We start from the raw sequence: 20,937 nt of genomic DNA, 5'->3' as shown, positions 1-20,937 counted from the left end.
TTAGGATATTATTAACTACCTTTTGAGATACTACATTCATCTGAACTGTTTTAAAGCGACTCAATTCAAACAGTGCAGTGACGCATGGGAAATATAGGTCAAGCTTAATTCGACTAGGCGCACCCCAAATACGCAAAAATAAAAATTGTCAGTGCACATAAGTTGGGTGCAAAATATGATTCAAAAAATATGAATCTTGAATAGTTTACTATGAGGACAAATTATTGATATTGTATTATTTTATATACCTTTCCCCCAAAATAAAATAAAACATCTTCACATAGTTCTCCAGAGCCATTTATAATTACTACCCCAATAGGCCATCTATAAATATAAAATAGTTGGTAAAGCCACACTTTATTGGACTCCAAACTACGTTATAGCTCATTGGTGATAGGAAAAAAATCAAAATAATGCAAATACGCAAACCTTATACATTCGTGGTTGAATTTTTTCATGCATTGCGTCAAAGAAAATCTCACATAAAATTGTCGTAAAAAGAAGGCATTTTTGTCACGTGTTAATTATTTTAATGAGTATAATTTAGCTTTTCCTGTCTCATAATTCCAATTAAAAGCCCACACACCCTGCCACGGATTTCTGTTGATTTAACTTTCAGATTTATTCCCGTGCGTAAAAAGTCTGTGGCGACGCGTTCCTCCGTGCGCCATCTCCAAACGCTTCAGCCGAACAGTTACCAGAGCTCCCTAAAGAGGGCAGTCAAGCATGTTCTTTCCCTCCGCTGCGCGCCCGTCTCCACAGCTCCTAATGGCCACTGGCTCAGGAATTCCACATTACACACAGCGGTGGATTTTCCAAGCAGCCTTGGCGCAATTAAAACGTCGCCCAGTTTTTCAAAGTAGCTTTTTATTACTGTAGCGTAAATAGTATTCGGTTGGGGCCGTTGCTGTGACTGTACAATAGCAGCCTGTTTGTGAACAGAGCGAAGGTACAAGTATTGATTTATACGCGTGTATTGTTGTGGATGAAACAGACTCGCCCTTGTTCGCTAATCCTGGACTTTTGCCTCCTTTTTCCTTTAAAACGTATCAATTTGTCAACGCGACTTTGGGTCTTCCCTCGTTCTCCTGTCTGCTGAGGTGAAGAGAACATGCAGAGGAGTGAGGGAGAACTAACCTTAAGCCCACTTGTATGTTTGCAGTCATCCGATCTAAATGGTTTTCAAACTTGACTGATAATTCACTTTACATGCTCTTCACACTCTCCAGCAGTAATTCAAGTGCACGTGCCTGAAGATGGGATTTTTCTTGCTTTCCCTTGTGGACATATACACATATTTTGCAGTTGCACAGCTTTTGTATTAATATGAGATTTTTCTGTAATTTGAACAAAAGCATTTATTTACAACACAAATGTACAATATATACCCCTTCAAAGTAAAAGCAAAAGAAACATGTTTTTCTTCAAAGGAACCTTTAAGATGTGTGTTATCATACATGTCCGAAGCAATGGATGGAGTATAACCCGCACAGCAACTCTCACACACACACACACACACGCACGCACGCGCGCGCACGCACACACACACACACACACACACACACACACACACACACACACACACACACACACACACACACACACACACACACACACACACACACACACACACTTCTTGTGTTACATTCGGCTGTCTGTAAATTACCTCATATGCCTATTTTGAATGTAAAGTTGTTTCTCTACAGCCATTTTAGTTGCGCTTTCACTGGCATCATTGGACTACATCTGGTGTTGGGACAGGAAGATCATTGGCCCTGTGAGGCTCAGCATTTGACACGAAATACATTAGAATACTAATAAACGTTGATTTTTTTCATTTAAAATGATGAATGTATCCGCTCTCCATTATATAAAGCTAAAACTGAAAAGTCAAAAGTGAATGTATAGAACAGCTATTTTTGTGACATGTTACGCTCTGGGCTGTTGAGCGGGTTTGCTCAGGTTTGCAGTTTGTAATAAAATATATTTCAAATGTAGCTTGAAACCCATATTTGAAATGACTGTGTATCTCTGTCTGTACTTCCCTAACATCAATGACTATATGAATGTAGAGTCCTAATCTAGCAGATTTTAATTGTTTCTCTTTTGACTTTGAACATTGTTCATTGTTTGATGTTGCACAGAATCACCAAGATGTTTGTGAATTCTGATCATTGACAATAGCAATAAACCCATTCTGATTCTGATTCTGTCTGTGGTACTTTTGTTTCTATTTCATTTTGACATTTGAACCATCTCTGAGAGTTTTGGGGTTTTATTGGGTAATGTAGTATAGTGACTTTTTAAAGAAATGCCTATTGGAAATGGGAAAAAGATGGGATATTCTGATTTATTCACTTTTTTGGTTTTAAAAATGCATTGTGATCCAATGGAGTCCGGGTGGGCACAGAGGTCCCCTTACATGAACAGCACACATACAGTGTGAAAATAAACCAGAAAAAAAGAGAAAAAGTTCACATCCTTTTTTAAAAAATCTATTAGAAACAACATAATATGCAGAACAATACAATAGAATTTACAATACTTAAATTCCCAGTCCATGTGAGAGTCCAGCCACATTTTACAACAGTATACAGTATATTTGTCTCAGCTCGCTTCCCAAGCAAAGGGTTGATATAGTTATATTTTTTAAAAATTTAATTATGTCACCTCCGTATTTCAATCATGTTAAAGGGCACCACTGCTGTGTCTTTGTCAGTTACAGACATTGGTTTCTCCTTGGTGCATTCCCATCGTGCCAAAAACTGGAGTTTCCTTAGTTCACCATGAAGCCAAGAAAACATCACTTGGTTCACAGTTCCCAAAATGCAGGCAACTGTGGACTTGTCTCTTTTTCTGTATGATCATCGTAATCACAGTTAAGGGAGAGGGCCATGATCAGTGCCCTCAGAACAAACCAGGCCCAGGACGTTTGAGCTCGGAGTAACAGACTGGAGCTGAAGGCAGTTTCGAAGCAGTGAGGAAATGTCAGCCACGTTCAAAGATCCTGACAGGTGCAGACGGAATTGTTTTTGGCTGGTGTTGTCCTGAAGATACAAGTCCTGCTCCAAACTCAGTAGGCCTCAGGAAAGCAGGTGATCCCCTGGTTTATTTCTGTGGGAAGACAAAAGCGCAACAATTAGCTTCTAGCAATTAGCATCAAGAGTGAGTAGCAGTGCTGTAACATTTGTACACAGGTTCTGTGAGAAAAATGAAAGAAATATATATTACAGTATTCAATTAATCTTATATAATCAATTATCACCAATTTAATTAACACTAACAGGGAAAAAATCTTGCTAATGAAACTACACAGTATGTTTTTGACGTTTGAAGCAAGATCAGGTCAACAGAAACAGTTGGAAGGTCGTTTCAATGAAGATATGAGAGGTCTTCCTTAAACTAAAACAAAAAAATCTACCACATATCCATCAAAACCCCTTGAACATCTGTCTTGCACACAACCACACAAAAACAAAGCTTTGAAACCTATCTGAGCCTGTCTCTTTGACTACATTCCTCTCCTTAGGTCCAACAATAGCATGCCATCCATCTGTGTAGGTGGAGAGTCACCACTGTGGAACCACTGCCATTGTTTTCTGAAACTGAATAGGAGAGACACACAGCCACCCGTCACCTGCAAAGTGCCCCGGGCCAATCCACGTGTGCACCACACAGCAATGGGCCACCATGGACCACACAAAAACTTAACAGGAGATGGCTGGTGGATGGACAAACACAAGGGCCATCATTTCAAAACTGTTCTCCTGTGCCACTATTGGAGTTTTTACAGATAACAGGATCACTATGGGGGCATCTTTTTCCTTATCTCTGTTGAACAAAATACACACGGTAGGAACTTTCAGCAACGGATTACAACATGTGGCAGACTGTTCCATAATAAGGAGATGACTACCGTTCTAATAAGCACCACGAAACCCTTGAACGAGCACACATGTTAATAAGGCTTTACCTAATAAGCCAATCAATAACATCTAGTCTCCACAGGGGAATTGCATTAGGATCAATTGGGAAACATGAAGGAAGACAACACCCAAATGGAATCTTTGAGTATATAACATTTGTGTATAGTAATAGTTCAACCACCACAAAGTAAAGTTGGGGCTGTAGGTGATGATGGCTGCATGAGCGAGGCAAAGAGGAGGGACCCTGACCCCTCAGAGAAAGGTTAACAAATTTGTGCTTAATGATTGGTGCAATGAATCCTGGAACAAAAGGTCTCCAGCAGAGCCTGGCAGCAAAGGGTTCACAGCAGTGTGCACTCAACCGTTCTGCCCGACATTTTGGAAAAGCGTTGCATGGGGAAAAAATTACATATCCTCATGCCGTTATTTTGTTCAGCATGTGATAACTATTGTCCCCAAATTGGGAATTACAGTTTGAGAGGGCCGCCATTGGCTTATTGAGCAGAAGCAGGAAAGCAGGAGGAAGGAAGAAGGGCTAAGGGTCAGAGCCTAGTCATTCTAGTTGCTTTCAAAGGCTCGGCTCACTTCTGCTTGACTGACCGGGCTTCATCTGTGCTGACAGGTGTATTGTTTCACAAGGGGATATAAGCTCTGTAATTATCATTGGGTGGAAAGCATTACGCTCTTCACTAAGCAGAACCAGGACTAATTGGCTTTAGTTTTAACTAATGTTGCAGTGTGACTGCTAGGCACACCTTCTGTATCAGGGATGAGCACACAGACACAATAACCGCTCCATTGAGCCCTGAAGTAGCAAAATCGCCAGTGCCATAATGAAAATTGCTTATAAAATATAATGAACCTGTGCTCTCTTAATCAAATAAGATAACAGCCTCCAGTAATAACCTATTAATTTAACTGGTCGTGAACGAATATGCCATATAAGGGAAGTGCCACAGTTGACAGACACCCTCAGCTGGAGTAGGTCTAGGAGCTGTTCTCGGAGTCTCTTTGCTATGCTCGTTCCTCATTCCTTCCTCTTCCATTCGCCTCAGTGCCATTTACTCCTCTCTCCTCCTCCTCCTCCTCCTCCTCCTCCTCCCTGGCCCCTCCTTCTATCCCTAGTCTTTTTTCTCTGCTGTCGGCTCATTTTCTATGTGCTTCTCCGTCTCGCGAAGGATTCCTCTGGTGGCCCAATTACGAGATTCAGCAGGCAAATTGAAGCTGTTTAAAGCGAGGTCTGCTGGGAAGGCTAGCAGCTGGTGGAGAGAGGCTGCTTGGACACGACCAAACAGTCCTTGTGTTTACACACAAACACAGACATACACAAGCTGTCTGCTACACATGCAGTGTGCTTTATTAGCATGTTTCTGCATTTCAAATCTGAGAGATTCCATTACACCACAGCTTTGTTTGGGTTCTGGACATTTGGGGCTGAAACAAGGGTGGCACATTTTCAACATGGCACGTACAGACACGTATGCACTTTCTATGGAGGGTTAATGGTCTCTATTTTTGTAAACTGAATAAGTCAAATCCATTGGTCACACCTCTGCTGATGGCATATTTAATTTGGATCTAGTCAATTAGGCCCAGCTAAGCTCCATATCCTGCTGGCTAGTGCCTCCATTTTGCACTAGTTTATGTCCCTTCTCTATGCCAAGAGTAATCCTATTACTGTGCACATACACCACACGCATGTGCACACTCACACTGACAGTGTTTACATTTTATATATGGAGAATATGGCCAGGACTGGTACTCATAGGTGCAAGCAGAACAACATGAAAAATACAATGGTTTTCTCAAATTATAGGACCCATAGCCCTTTTACACACAGTCTGCAGTGTGACAACAGCACGCCGGTATACATCAAGAATTATGTGGGAGTCTATTTGGCCCTGGGGCGAGAGAGAGGGAGGGAGAGGTGGAGAAAGAGTGAGAGGAGGTGAGAGAGACACGCAGAGGCAGCCAGATTAAGGAGAGAAGATAAATGTGTTTTTGCATAACAAGACAGACATATTTTACAGAATGAACTAAATCATAAAGAATGAAAGTGCAGACAAATAAGCTGTAGCCAACTTTGAGCTTACTGTTCATGTGTCAACAACAACTGGACGCAAATGGAACAAATCAAACGTGTATTTCTTAAATTAAAAATGATAAATTTTCACATTTTATCCCAATATTTGATATAGTCATTATATTTCTCTATTGAGCAAATGTAGTTTTTTTTTTTTTCTCAAGTTCTTATGCCCCATAGCCTCTCCTCTGTCCTGTCCTCCCTGCTGTAAAGAGACTATTTATTCCTGTATCGTGTGGATATGTGAAACTGCTGCACATACACTCTACAGGCCTGTGATCAAAGGCCCTTATCGCCAGACCAGAGTGGGAGACAATAACACTGGAAAATTTGCCACGATCACAAAAAGGGCCCATGGTTTTATCAAGGGAGGAGTACATTTTGCCAGTTTTTACAAAGGACAATGAAACCATTATATAATTCAAATATATAACGGCTAAAGCTAAATGGTATTTTCTACTTTTTGTGGCGCTGCACAGGTTGTCTTCACCAATAGTTTGACCAAATAGCTAGCTTAAACACTACTTTGGATGTGTGACACTTCCTGGTTTGTTATTAATATGTTGTGACTCGCACAAAATGTAACTGCATCCAAAGGTCATGCATATAAAAGGCGTGGATACTTACATCCCCCTTCGTGTTGCGATGTTTGGCACTTGTATAGGGCTACATGTAGTGCCACTGACCTTCCATTCCCATATTCATCCCCATACCACCCATGGGACCTGCAAGAAAATATTGAAATGTTAAAACGCTATATAGATGATACAAGAGGAAAACACACCAGGCTAAATACCAGAGAGACTTGATAGACAGCATAGCAAAGGAACAGGGCTTTTTTTTTTTTCAGAGCTCGCAGAGTTAGGCGTGGTGCAGTATAGTGGATGAGGTGGGGGTTAAGTCGTCTTGGCAAGTTATCAAAACCTGCTGACTTTGAGCGTAAGATAGGACTTGGGAATCTTTAAAAACAGGGGATAGAAGAGGAGGCGGAGAGAGGCTTAGAGGGACAAACTTAAGGATTAGACCCGATTGCGTGAGAGAGCGACGAAGACTGTGTTAAGTGGTTAAAGAAGCTTGGGTAATGTGACTGCACACACCTGCTAGAGTTATGTCTGGCCTATGAGACTGGCTAGGCTACAGCTTAGGCTAGAATGATGATGGTAATAATTAAACATGGAAAAGATGGCAAAATGGCAAAGTTTGGAGAGACGCAGAGAGAAAGCCATACCAGGTGGTCTGATTCCCATGTGCTGCTGGCCGTCCATGACGAAGCCCCCCATTGGCTGGCCATCTGGATTGTAGGGAGCTCCTTGACTTACTGTGGAGAGAGGAGGAGAGGAGAACAGTAGGGGAGGGGCAGAGGGACGGGAGGGAGGGAGCAGAGTGGTCAATTAGTGCTTTTAATTAAGGCTCAGTGGCCGGAGCAGGATCATCTGTTGGTCGGTGCACGCACATGGAGGCTGCTGTTGTCTTCTAAGGTCAAAGTAAAGTGAGGCTATTGCACATGTCCCTGTAAAGGCTAGACACAACTACGACTAAAGAAATCCTTGACTTGACTCAAGACATGCCCTCTGCATCCAAAAAGGTCTCAAAATGATTAGATTTCACGCGATGGAGAATTACTAGTAAATATATGGAAAATATGGAGAATTACAAGTAAAAAGCATCTTAATAAGTGAAATGGCAGATTAAGTTGTCCAGTCACAGCTAACTCAAGCAAACTCATCCAAAGCCTTATATTTTCTGTTTTTGTCCAATTCTTATACCGTAATCATAAGAAAATAATTAGTTGACAAAGACACTATCGAACAATTAATCAATTAAAGTTCTAAAGGACTACCACCCTAGACACAAAGACTTATTCAAATACATCTAAATATGACCATCATCATGTACTATGTCATCATAAAATATAGGGACCCTCAAGAAATATGTTAATGTGATTATTACAACATCACAGACGTAAAAGGGCCCCATATCTTCCACACATACTTCTAACATAAAGTTAGAATGAGAGATATTTTCAAATATTAATTTTGTGCACAAAGCTCCGCAAAACTAGTCTTCCAGTAATCTGCTGCCTTCTATAAATCCTGCTTCATAACTGGGCTCAGAGGGCGCTTAATCTAATAAATCCTGCTTTTAACTGAGCAGCGACAATAAGTGAAACCTGAGAGGGCTTCTTGGTTTTTGCCTGCGTCCATTGTTCTGCTCTCATAGAAATCCACTTACCTCCGATTGGGGCTGTGTATGCGGGCCAGCCTAGCAAAAGCAAAAAACTTGGCCCCACTGAATGCCTTTGAACTTTACTGCGCCCCTAATGCCACCCTGACCTCTGACCCCTATTACAGGTAATAAAGTTTACAGCAGTCCAAACCAAGCCGTGCACCGGGGGACTCCCCTCTCTCACTCTCTCGAACAGGCACAAATGGGAGAGTGGGAGGGGTCGGGTTAAAAACAGGTCTGGAGCCAAGAAGCCAAACAACGGTCATCCAAAAAAAGAAACGTGCCTTATGTTTTGGTCTGGGCCTGGCTAAAAGGCAAGGGGATTTTTCTTCTTTTTTTAAGGGTTAAAAACTATCTTTAGAAAGCACACTACAAGTTTTCTCGTCATGATTATAGTTTTTTAACATTTGTACGCTGTGAAATTCAAATTGCTGTATTTTCTCTATTGAAGTCATGTCGAGGTGCATCGCCGTTTGACTGCTTTGACCTGCCAGACTGGATAAGTTTATAGAAATAATAGGAGACTTGCCTGCACGGTTTGACTGGTCAATCATGGGCTGGACTATTCTCCTCCTTGCATTGATGAACCTATAAAAACACAAAGAAACAAAACAGTCAGTGAAATGAACCAACAAAACCTGCTGAGAAAACATATTTTAAAGTGCAAATCTTGGCACCAAAGACCAAAACAAAGCCACTGCCAACCCTAATTCTAAGGGTATAATATGTCGAAATAATGTTTAGCTTTGCAACCATGAGTCTGTTAAAGCCCATAAAGAGCTACAGAGAAAGTCAGCTCTTTACAACCTTAATAACTATTGTCTTTCAAATTGCAGAGGACTTGTGCAAACTTGCCAAGCCTGGTCTGAATACTGGGGTCTTTGTGATGCGAGACAGGCTTTTCTGTTGTAACATGTGCAGCCATCTTGCTTTGTATAAAAGTATTCACTTATAAACTGTTTCTTTTGTTGTTGCTATAGGTTACTCTCAAACATACGGGACAGGTCACCTGTTTGTGTAAGACAGCGGCGGTTTATTTCAGTCTCTAGTTGTGTGTGTTTTCACAGAACCACTGCGTGCTACATACGTACCCTCGGACCTACTCTTTTACCTCGTGACCTCCCATAAAAAGCCACAGTTAGACCATTTAACGCGCTCACTCACACAAACACTCACTCATATTAAAATCCTCTGCTCCAAGCATTCTCCATCTCCCCTACATTCATTCACACAGTCTTCTTTACCCTCACAGAGCTCCGTGCCCCGGCCTTGCTCGGCCCTAACCCCTTGTAAAATGACCCTTTGACCTGTAATGACCCTGAGGAGGGAGGCCTCTTGGGGCTTCTGACTTGATTTATGTGTTCCTGCTGTTTGGCTCACCGGACACTTCCATTTCATCTCCAAAAAGAGGGCAGCATTAGACGAATTTGAGGGAGACAATGGTGGGACTGCTCAACTTAAAATAGAGCATTTAAGGGCCAAAGAAAGGGGGTTTAAAAGGGGAAAGGTGAGAAATGCATGTGGTGAACCTTTTCGACCAAACTGCTGAAATCTAAGATACGAAAGGCTAGAACAAAACATTTAACAAATAATCATTTCTTAGATAAATGTCAAGGGTAAAAATATAGTGAATCCCCTTTAGTTTGACTCAAACATTCTAAATCAAATTAGTTATTAATTATACCAAATTATAACATTTTTGGAGATATTTAAAATTAGAATATAGAGTAAATCTCTTATTAAAACAACCTATTACTTCAAAAAGAGACAGAAAGGTCTGGTGCAATCTTCCAGAACAGAGTAAAGGGATATTTCCGCCCCCTGTGGTGAAATGTATGTATGTATAATGTAAGACGTTTACAGGCACTATGACACATTCCTGATGCTTTGGTAACAAATATTGTAAATATTGTTGTCGGGATAATGCAAAAAAAATAAGTAAATATCTAAACTAGCACACTTCTGCATTCAAAAGTAAAGCCTATCTTTGGCCCATTGGTGACCTTTCCTTAAATGGTCATAACAGTAATAAATACATGAAAGTATTCGTGCCATATCTTCTATGTAAACTATAAGTAATTTGAAGGAGGGGAGGGAAACTGGAACGTAAGAGAGCTTGGACATAGCAGTGCACCATCAAATGAGAGAGCGTCTGGAGTTTTATCACCACTCACGACTCCCCCCTTGGCCTGTGCTGTCCTCCCCCACTCTCCGCTCCGCACGCACTTCTACTGGGCTGTCTTACTACAATTTTAGATAAAAGTATGAAGTCATCAACAGGGCAGACACAAACTTTGACCTTCAGTTCTGTTCGTACGGCCTACCTTTTATGGTCTTGTGTTTGAACTTCAAGATAGTGTTGAAAAATTATAAAATTGTAGATTAACGTTCTGAAAAACAGTAGCTCTGTGTGTTTTCTTCTGCCATCACAATTGGTCATTGTTTTTTTTCCTCCAAATTCCTATTAGTTTGACTTGTATTTATAAGTAAGATAACCTTTATTTGTCCCACAATATACAGGGCAGCAGGAATAAAAAAAATCAATAACTGTCTTACAATAGACCTTATCTATTTTTCTTGTTGTTCCCAAAGTTTGATTTCTACTCTCCCAAAGTAACTCAAAATATAGCACCCCTGACTATATACTAGGCTTGTGCAATATATTGCTTCAGAAAATCTCTTATTGAAAAACAATAATATTGAAACTACTTCCTGCCACTGACACAATAACCATAGAGTTAAATATTAAAATGAGTCATACACCTCAGTACCAAAATATGTTTCCCTCTCATGCAATGTAAATATGCCCATGATAAATATTAACCTGACTCACACCAGGTTGATCTGTGTCTCACTCTGAATTTAGTTCTTCACTTGAATCAATCAGGGAAGGCTCTCGCCGAATGCCATCGGGATGTTAAAAAAATACTTCAGGCTTAATCTACATTGTTTTAAATCCAGTGGTAGAAAAAGCACAGTCCTTGTTCTCATCCACAAATGAACAAAGCACCATTTTGTGCACATATTTGAAAAACAAAATAGTCTGTATTTCTCCTAAAATAGACTGAAGTAGGGCCGTCAGTGCCGCCATGTTTGTTTTGGTTCGTGTTGCTTTGACTTCCTCTAAACCAAAATGCTGCTCTGTGATTGGTTCCAGTCCCGCCTGCGGGCCCTAAATGCCATGTGATTGGCCCTTTAAACCACTTTGCGGACTGCGAATGAATCAGCGGGAGCTGAACAAGATGGATTCTGCAGAGTCTGTGAACTCATTTATTGACTGATAAGTCTATATAATAATTATTGTGACAAGCCTACTAAATACTGTGATTAATTGTTTAAGTTAATAAATGACTTTAAACTCTTAAATCATGTTTTCATAAAGCCAGAGCAACCTTCCCGTGGTTCTCTAACATGGCAGTAGACATATCAAATCCTAACCCATTGCCCCTTCGCCTGTCCTGGCTTCCTGTTCCTGTTGTCCCCATATCTGAGGCCAGATGCACCATGGGGCCTAGAACAAAGGATAAAATGCCTCTCATAATAGCAGCCAGGGACGGGCCATGGTGAGTCGGACAGACCGAGGGGCTCTGGTCTGTGAACCAGACACTCTCGCTGTGACCGTTAATAACCTGACAGAGAGAGAAGGAAATGTACAGCAGAAACTGCACGGACAGAGCCACAGAGAGGCAGAGAGTTCTATTAGAGGGAGTAGGGCTTCACCTTTGGGCGACCCCTGGGTGCTATAGGGCCAGTGTTTATAGCCTGTTCATTCCCCTGCCTCTCATCACAACACAATGAGCTGCACTATTCAGCTCGGCTCCACACAACAATAGATGAAATATTTTGCCACGACACATCAGTAGTAAATGTTAAAAATAAAAAACATCCAAACTATATAACACGTTTTGATGTATTCATTTGCTAAATACTTGTTAAACTGAGCCTGGTCCTGGTTAACAGTTCTCTCATTCATTCACATCTATAATACAAATTGTGGGTAAGGAGGAATATTATATACAATACAATATATTTAGTGTTAAAATTATTGTGAAAAGAAACATCACAATATAACAATAATTCACGATTAATGACACAATAAAACAAAAGACAAAAACTGTTCCAATAGCATGTGAGTAGCTTTATCTGAATGCATATCAAGTTATTGTGATAAATTGGGCACATATAATACCCGGATTGGATTTGGATTTGCAGATGAAAACAGTTTATTTTTTAGAGTATCACTATTGTGGCCTAAATAATCACAATTATCAAGCAAATAATCCAGACATAGCTAGTTGGGGGATTATTTTGGTTGTTTAGAAGCGAATCCCATAAATTGTGACTTTAAAGAAGGCTCATATTTGCCTTAATTAAAAAAGTTATTGTCATGTCATGTACTGTAAGATGTTTTAAGGAGTTTACGACTTGTGAATCGAGGACTGACTCGTTTGTGATCAGTGCTGCAAAGAGTAGGATCCCAGGCTTTGTTTTTGTCCATTTCTCGTTGTGAAATGTCTGGTGTAATCGCCCATAGCTCCTCTCCTCCTCCTTCACTAGAGAGAGTGGAACTGATTGCAACGCAGTCTGCCAAGCCCTTGCTAATGTCCCATTCTCATTACACCCAAGACGCACACACACACACACACACACACACCAGCGCAAACTGCCCTAGAGCGGAGACAGGCGCACACAGGTGTACACCAAGCACACGTGAAATGCCCAATTAAAAGCAAGAAATTGTCTTTTTCATCAGCTGCCTTTGTTGCGTGACCAATTAGGGGATAATTCAATAACGAGCAGTGGAAAGATGCAGATTGGATATACAAAAGGTTACTCCGTGAGCTCGTTGATTTAAATTCATGTGAGTCTCAATTTCTGTGGCACATACACAGAGCCAATATATTTTATTAGTAATAAGAGTCACACTGGAACACACGGCATTGCAATGTGACCGAGGCGCTACAAGAGCCAAGTGCTTTTGGTTGTCTCGTGTACTTGTACTGTTTGATAGTCTTGGAAGAAGTAGAAAATGTGTTGCAAAGTGTTGTTTGCCTCACATTATTCACAAATGCTTTATCAACAATGACAGTTATATCACATCACTGCATAAAAGAAGTTCATAAAAGCATTCAAACAAGAAGCTTTTAAAACAACTGCCTAACCACACATTCCCTTTAGCTGCCAATCAACGTGATTTAAAGACATTGTGATACGTTCAGGTTCGGGCAGGTAAAAACGGCACCTTATCATGTTGTCATTGTGTGTCAAGCGACTGCACACCACAGCTAATGCAGAGAATACAAATCTACCTTAAGCACTAACATTCCTCAAATGAGCCTTATGTAATCACAATGAGTCCTACTGCTACCACCACCACTAATTATTATTGCAAGTAGAAATGCTAAAATTACAATCACATCTAATGACAAATGCTGTCACCGATCGTCATTCTTTTGTAAAGCATAAAACTTTAGGGATGTCACTAATGATTATTTTAGTGTGTGACTGGATTATTCAGCGATTATTTCTATTGTACATTGGGACATTTAAAATACATTATCCACCAATTGGAGATAGAAATACGGTGATTGAAGGTTTCTTGCTAGAAAATAATTACAAACAAAGTGTATTATGTGGAAATCAGAAATAATGTATTCTTTTTTGATATTTTAATAATAAAGCCACTTTCTTTGTTATAAAAGGTATTTTGGTATATGTTTAAGTTTCTGTTTAGTCCAGACAACAATTACGATGATCAAAATACAATTATTTCTATAGTCAACTAGTCACGTTGCAGCTCTAATACTTACTACATTAACTTATAAATAAACTATTATGCCACAGAATCTACATAAAGCATTATAGCAATTGTTTTTATGACTATAAAATCTGATGAGAAAATAACAAAAATGCAAGTGGCGCAGTGCAGTCCATCTAATCCAGTCCACACATCCTGCCTGTTCCCTTTTAACCCCCATTCACACGGTTTTCCCCGGAGGCTCTCAGAAATATCAAACAGCCCCTACGTGTCCCTCTAAATCTCTGTTGGATAAAACACAGCCCACATACGCTACCTGTGAATTAAGTGTGGCGGTCTGTGCGGCTCGACATGCAAACACACGGTCTACAGGCTTACACGTAAAACCAAACTATTCAACACATTGTGACAGGTGAGGGCACACGTATATGCAGTCTATTGAACTGCAGTGGACTTGTAGAGGCAAGCTTTTTTTTTTACAGTAAATATAACGCATATGTATTTATAGACTGCCAAACAATTTAGTCATCCTACAGAAATGGGATTAAAACAAAATGAAGGCAGTGTAAACAAATGCAAGGACAAATGGATATAGAAACTAGGCCTGTCACGACATGTCGTTCAATGAAGGGAATAAATAAAATGGAATATTATTGTGTTTTCAGGGATTCTTTTACTTCAATTAGTGGTTTCAGTATTATCGTTTATTATGATGTTTTCTACAAGACATCTCACTTGAAAATGTGTTACTGTGACAGGCCTTATATTGTTATAATATGTATACATTTACCTTCTTTAGTTCCACCACTGAACTCTTGGCTATATATTGATCTATATGATATTGTTAAAATGTAACTTTGATAATCTGTAGAGCAGAAATCTAGCAAGACAAACAATATAATTTAATGCTGATTTGACATTCACTCAAACAAAACTAAAATATTAAATAAAATGGAGCAAACAGACCATAGTTCTTGTTCTGTGTACTCCCTAAATGCTCCACAGAGACAGTCATCAATCCAAGCCCAGTCAGAGAGAAAGGCGTTGAGTCTGGCTTCACCCAGAAACAACATGGCTGCTCTGCATTGGCACCGCACACAAACAAACAAACACTGGACCGCCCCGCCGTACTCTCGCCTTTGGGCTTGGATTGAAAATATATGTTCATCTTTGGCTTTGACTGCGGTGCCCCTCCATCAGCAGTCGCCTGATTTTGGGCTTTTATTTACTGTACGTGTGAAATCGATGGAAATATATGTTTTTTGAGCACACGTGCCAAGGATGAGCAAACACACACACGCAGTGAAGCGACCAGTGAAAAGGATGAACTGTTTTCAGCACACAGGCCGAAGACCACAGCGGCCTGCAGTGCCCACATCGCTGACAGGGTTGACAGTGGACTCAGACACTTTGGTGGTTGACCTAAATTCCCCCGCGCTGCCCGTGTCATATCCTGTCTGTGCGCATGTCACTTCCCCCGACGGCTCGCAGCTCACAGCCCCGTTTGTGCCCAGTCACTGCCCAAAAATACTACAGCCACTATTTTGTGCAAGAGTCAGCAGTTATGAACAGCTCAGAAAATGGGCAGAAAAATGTTGTTCTTATTTCAGTCATTTCAATGGGCGTTTTCAATTAAATAAATAGATAATTTCGTACAATGTAAGCTCTAAAACACTTAACAATTAAATCTACTATTTTACAATGATAAAGGTTAAGATCACTTAGATTGTGAGTACAAGTGAGCAATAACTGTTTGGATGATGAATTATTACATTTTGTGAGTACAACTGTGAACAACAGTTTTAAATGTTCATATATATGTTTAAAATCTATTTAAAACTGTTGTTGTTCGTTTCTAGTTAAAAAAAAAATGCTACAAAAAGAGCTGGTTTAAAAATGAAATGTGTTGTAAACTCTCAAATTATAAGGTAATATTTCTGCACTTTTGTGATTAATCTTAAAGATATTTACCTACATTTGTCTGATAATAAAACCTCAACAGATAAATTCAAAGACATATGTTTTAACACATTTCTGTTGGATTGACATAGTATCGTATCGAGTATCGTATCCTTAAAAAATTATGTTTATTTTTGTCAATATCTTAAATTCAAAGTTGCGCTTACATCCTTTAGTGAAGTAATATGAGCCAGGAACAGGAATCAGCACAGAAAATCTGTTTTCAAACGCAAAAAGTTCTCGTGTTTCTTTGATATATTCCTTTTACTAATATTGGTTTATTTCTTAAAACAGAAAACATAATCTCCAACAACAACATTGGCACCATTTACTATCGCTATTCTATTTCCCTACATTTAGCCAAGCACAGTCCCAACACAACACTATTTGGTATTCACATTTCGGTGCTTTTTATGTTTTGGATTCCTGTCTTGCCCCCAACAAAAGGAGGTTGAAAAGCAGAGGAGGACTGGTGTGGGGAGGAAGAGAAGCGACCCGAGGAGTGAATGGGTAGAAATGCAGGTTTGGCCCGGGGCGCTGCTCTGTGACGTAAGAGAACCAAAGAGGAGGGCGATGTTGTTAGCTTCATAGACCTGCTTTGGGTATATATATATGCGGATCATGCACACAAGCCTACACACACTCCTGTTGACATAATAAGACATGTTCCTGTCTGCACAAGCTGGAAATTCCTGTAAAAAGCTTTTGGTAACAACAAGAACTAAAAGGTTTTTAAAGTCACACTACACATTTTCTGCTTCATGTTGGAATATTTGGGTGAGGTTGCGTTTTGTGCAAGGCCGAGTGTGAGGAATTAGCTGGTATAGTCACTCAGGCTTAAAAAAACAGTAGAAAAAAAAAACACGGAGGATACCAAGTCAGCTCCAGGGCACGGTCCAAACTGTGATTAATTCCAAAGAAGACGACGAGGACTTAGGTGAGCATGTCCCAGCATCGCTCTCCAAGTGAGTCAACACACTGAGCCACAGAACTTAACACTTATACCTGAAATCCAAAATAAACATTCCACTGTGCAGTCACAAATGAAGTATAGACAGTTTACTATCTGAATCAAACATGCACAATAGGCTAATCCTCCAGCTAGGTACTCCAGCCCAGTGGAAAGAGTACTGCAAGTGTGTACTATTGCTTGTATGCAAGTAAAAGTACTGTCACATGGCAAAGATGTACTCAACTACAAGTACAAGTAGTGCAAGGACTTATATACAAGGACTTGGTACCTTTTACATAACTTTATTAGCATTTTAGATCAGTCTTTAATACGAAATGTAACCAATTAAACACTCTGAAGCTGGCTAAAGTTGATTTTAAAGCCAAATCTGATATTCTCTGAGCTCAGGCGAATCAGAGCAGGCAACGCAGTGCTGTTATTCTAAATGTAGCAAGAAAGATTATATGGCTATAATTATACACAAATGTAAGTACCAAAAGAATAGTCAATTACAGTAACACGAGTATTTGTAATTAGATAGTTTCTGCTCCTGCTCCAGTCCATAAGTTGGGTCCCTACACTGCTGTCCCAGCTCTTCTTAAAGATGACTCCAACTGCACTGTAGCATGGGTCAAATGCAAAAGAAAAGATTTCCCCAAGAGGACACAACGGGTCATATTAAATGAGCCTGACCATGAACCTCTTGAATACAAATGTCTCTATGTTTCTGATCCTTATAACCTGCACGTGAATCCGCTAGTTTGAACTCATTTGGCACAACTGGAGCAGGACGGTTCTGTAAAAGGTGTCTTGCGTGATGTTCCAACTGTCTTTTATTCACAAATACGGATCAATTTGTCTCCATCTTCCACTTCCTTCACCCTTAACCCCACATCCATTTAGTAACCTGATAACCAGCACCTACTGTACATGCCTTGCTGCCTCTTCCTAAGTAGCCTCCACTGCCTCTGACACCACCTCACTCTCTCCCACTCTATGCTTTTAAGACATTCGTAAAAGGAGGTCGTATTGACAAAACAATCGCTTGCCAGGGCTTAAACACTGCCTTTAAAGGGGCATTATTAAATTGCGAGCAGGAAGGGGAGGGGCCGCCAACAAGGGAAACCTGATGACCCTCACATCGATTTTTACATCAGCAGAGCGTTAGGGGAACTTAGCGGCCAGATAGACTGTAGCAGACAAAGCGAGGAGAGAGGAAGAAAGGAAATCTACATGAAAGGTAAGGTTAAGATGCTGAGCTCATGGGGGACAGTGTGAGAAGGTCATACAGAGATCAGTCATGCCAAAACAAATGTCACTATTCTAAGTGTTAACAACATAGAATACTTTTTTTTTTTTTTTCTTTTCGTGTACAATGATTACACTTTTACTCAACCCTGTTCATTTATTTGGGCTTGGGACAAAGAATACACTGGTACTAGAGATGTTAAAATGATTAGGTTAATCAATAATCGTGATTATTTAGGTCAGAGTATAATCGAAAGAGTTAAAACATTGTTATCGTGATCATTTTAGAAGCAATTTCTATTCATTTTTTACTCAGAAAAAGTAAATCTAAATGTAAAGTACTTTTTATTTGATTATCTATGTCAAATTAACTTTACTTTGTTTGATGTTAAACTTTACTAAGTTTGATTTTAGAATTATTATAGTTATTATCATGAATAATTAAATTGTGATGTTTCTTCTCACAATAACATTACACTAAAATGTTATATCGTGACATCCCTAACTGGTTCCTAATTTCTTAATACTTGACTCACAATAAACAATGTGTGGCCAATAGAGCATTTACCCTGGAACTTGATTAACTTCACGTCTCAATCCGGTTCATGATTTATAGATATTTACCATTAGGGTTAATATTAGGTTATGGCCTGAGGGAGATCTTTCTCACACTGCGACATATATATTACAATAGAATTCATCTTGCTGCCAATATAATGTCAAACTTAAAGCTTTTGAACAATGACTTCTTGTGTATATAGACTGAAGGTTAACCATTTTGTCCTCTATAGGCTTCCGTGTGTGCGAGAGCATATGTCCTGTTTGCACATGGGCGTGTGTCCTAATGTGCTATAAGGAGAACGGCATTATCTTCTGTTCCTCCCCTCTCACTCACTCATACCCTTTTTTCATTCAAATTGAGATTCCCTGGTGCAGAGTATTCCTGCCAATAATTTATGAGTGATCTGCACCCCTTGTCGGCCTTTAGCATTTTTATTTAATCTGCTGAGCCCTTTCGCGTGTGCTCTCATCAATAATACACGTGGACATGTGTGTTAACATATCCAGGGTGTGTGTCGTGACGTGAAAGAACAGTGTTGGCTATAGGACCATGAGAATAAAGCAGATGGTATGACTGGTGTGTTATGTCCTATTGGGAAGCTATGAAAACAGAGACAGATACACAACGCTAGGCACACAAATACTGTATGCATGAGCAATAACGCGCTGTCACCACAAAAATGTTGAACAATATGAATAAACAAAGCCATATTTAAACGAATCATTTTCTCCAGTCAGATGATTGGACTGAACAAAGTCTGACTGCACAAGGAACATTTGTTGCATTTAGAACAGGCTCAACAAAGTGACCTGTCAGTGCTGATGGACTACAAAAATGGTGGCCACAGAGTTCATATCTGGTCATTTGACTGTGTTTGATGAAGCATGAAATACACCTCCAGTTAAAGTTTCATGCTTCTCAAGAGCTTTTGATGTGATTTCACAGTTGTGGTCCTCAGTGGAGCCAGTGTGCCTGTCTTTCATGTGTGTACTGTTTGTCCTAGTCTATATATTCACATAGCAAAGATCTAGAGATAGAAGGACTACAACATATGAGCGAGTCAGGAGGTAACATCAGTAAGTGTTGCTATGGAGATACCAGTCTTCTCAAACTGCACAACAGGCTGTGAAATGGCCCTTCCCCTAACATAACCCCTAGCTCCCTCTCCACTATCTATTTGCATTCAAGCGTTCGCTTTATTGTCCCTTATTGTTTTCCGTCTCTGTCACCCGTCCCTGTCGTCATGTACCGCTCAGAAAAGCCATGCAGGGAAATCCGCCCGTGGACAAGCCTCTATGCACTGCTCAAACTCTTGAGGGGGTAGCGGCATCCCAGCATGCAATAGGGTTTAACAGCTAATACCTTTAGATTAGCCTCCCCCGAGTCCCCCTGTGTCACATACACAAACGAACATCTTCCACAGAACCCAGATTAACCTCCTACGATTGGCACTGTGTCTGTTTTGGTCTTGCTCAGACCTTAAGGCGACGTTGCTATTCCCCCCGAACATAACAAACAATATGAGAGTATGCAGTCAGCCTTAAGTGACCAAGCTCTTGTGCATGTGACTGTCCGACTGTAGCTCGCACACAAATGCACAGTCGTGGCTTTATCTTGCCTGTAAGAATTGATCCCCTCTGGATTTCATAAGGGTCGTGTGATTTGATGAAACTTTGCAGAATTCCCTCTGGCTGCTCTTCTCCACGGCCTGTGTCAATGTGTGAGAGCCGTGTTTAGTTTTGATACAACGTCAATCCTCCAGAGGCTGTCTGTCTCTGTCTACAAGGGCTCAATTTAACAATGGTGTCAAGTTATTAGAAAGCTGCTAATAAGGGATTTCACGTGCATTATTTTCATATCGCAGATTTTTGTTCTGTTTTGAAATGTGTAGGTCAAGTGTTTGTTGATTATGACTCTAGCTTTAATAACCGTTTTTCACTACACACTTTTACATAAGTTACTTTTATGTTTGAACCTCTGAACAGAAGTTGTATTTTTTACAGCTCCTTGACGTTTTGAAGATGCCACCTCTCGCACAGACTTTTTCAGACTATTAGTGTTTATGATACAGGGCCTCTCAGATCAAACGTCCACTGCCTCACCAGCTCCATGTCTCCAACCTCTTTAATTGGACACGGCTAATAACGCTAAGTATGCACTGATAGCCATCTCGCTGATAAGACAAGCCACACAAGGACATAAGGGCCCTGCTTTACCTTTTAC

General features: G+C 40.2%; 1 protein-coding gene across 2 annotated transcripts in view; it reads right to left on the bottom strand.

The window, feature by feature from the left end:
- Positions 1-1,332: 1,332 nt before the first annotated feature.
- Positions 1,333-20,937, bottom strand: part of LOC140351677 (homeobox protein Meis1) — a 70,361-nt gene continuing 50,756 nt past the window's right edge. For both annotated transcript variants that reach the window (XM_072437615.1, XM_072437616.1), the window contains 5 exons: positions 8,761-8,823; positions 7,238-7,323; positions 6,637-6,734; positions 2,223-3,114; positions 1,333-2,035 (listed from right to left, as the gene is read on the bottom strand). In XM_072437615.1, the coding sequence (XP_072293716.1) occupies positions 6,676-6,734; positions 7,238-7,323; positions 8,761-8,823 (208 nt within the window). In that variant the 3' untranslated portion in view covers positions 1,333-2,035; positions 2,223-3,114; positions 6,637-6,675. The remainder of the gene's footprint in view (positions 2,036-2,222; positions 3,115-6,636; positions 6,735-7,237; positions 7,324-8,760; positions 8,824-20,937) is intronic.

The sequence above is a fragment of the Eucyclogobius newberryi genome, unplaced genomic scaffold (assembly GCF_026437365.1).
Source record: "Eucyclogobius newberryi isolate DKJ021-1_F unplaced genomic scaffold, fEucNew1.0.hap1 SCAF_8, whole genome shotgun sequence".
Taxonomy (NCBI): domain Eukaryota; kingdom Metazoa; phylum Chordata; class Actinopteri; order Gobiiformes; family Gobiidae; genus Eucyclogobius; species Eucyclogobius newberryi.
Note: the sequence above shows the minus strand (reverse complement) of the source record. Positions and strands in the feature narration are given on the sequence as shown.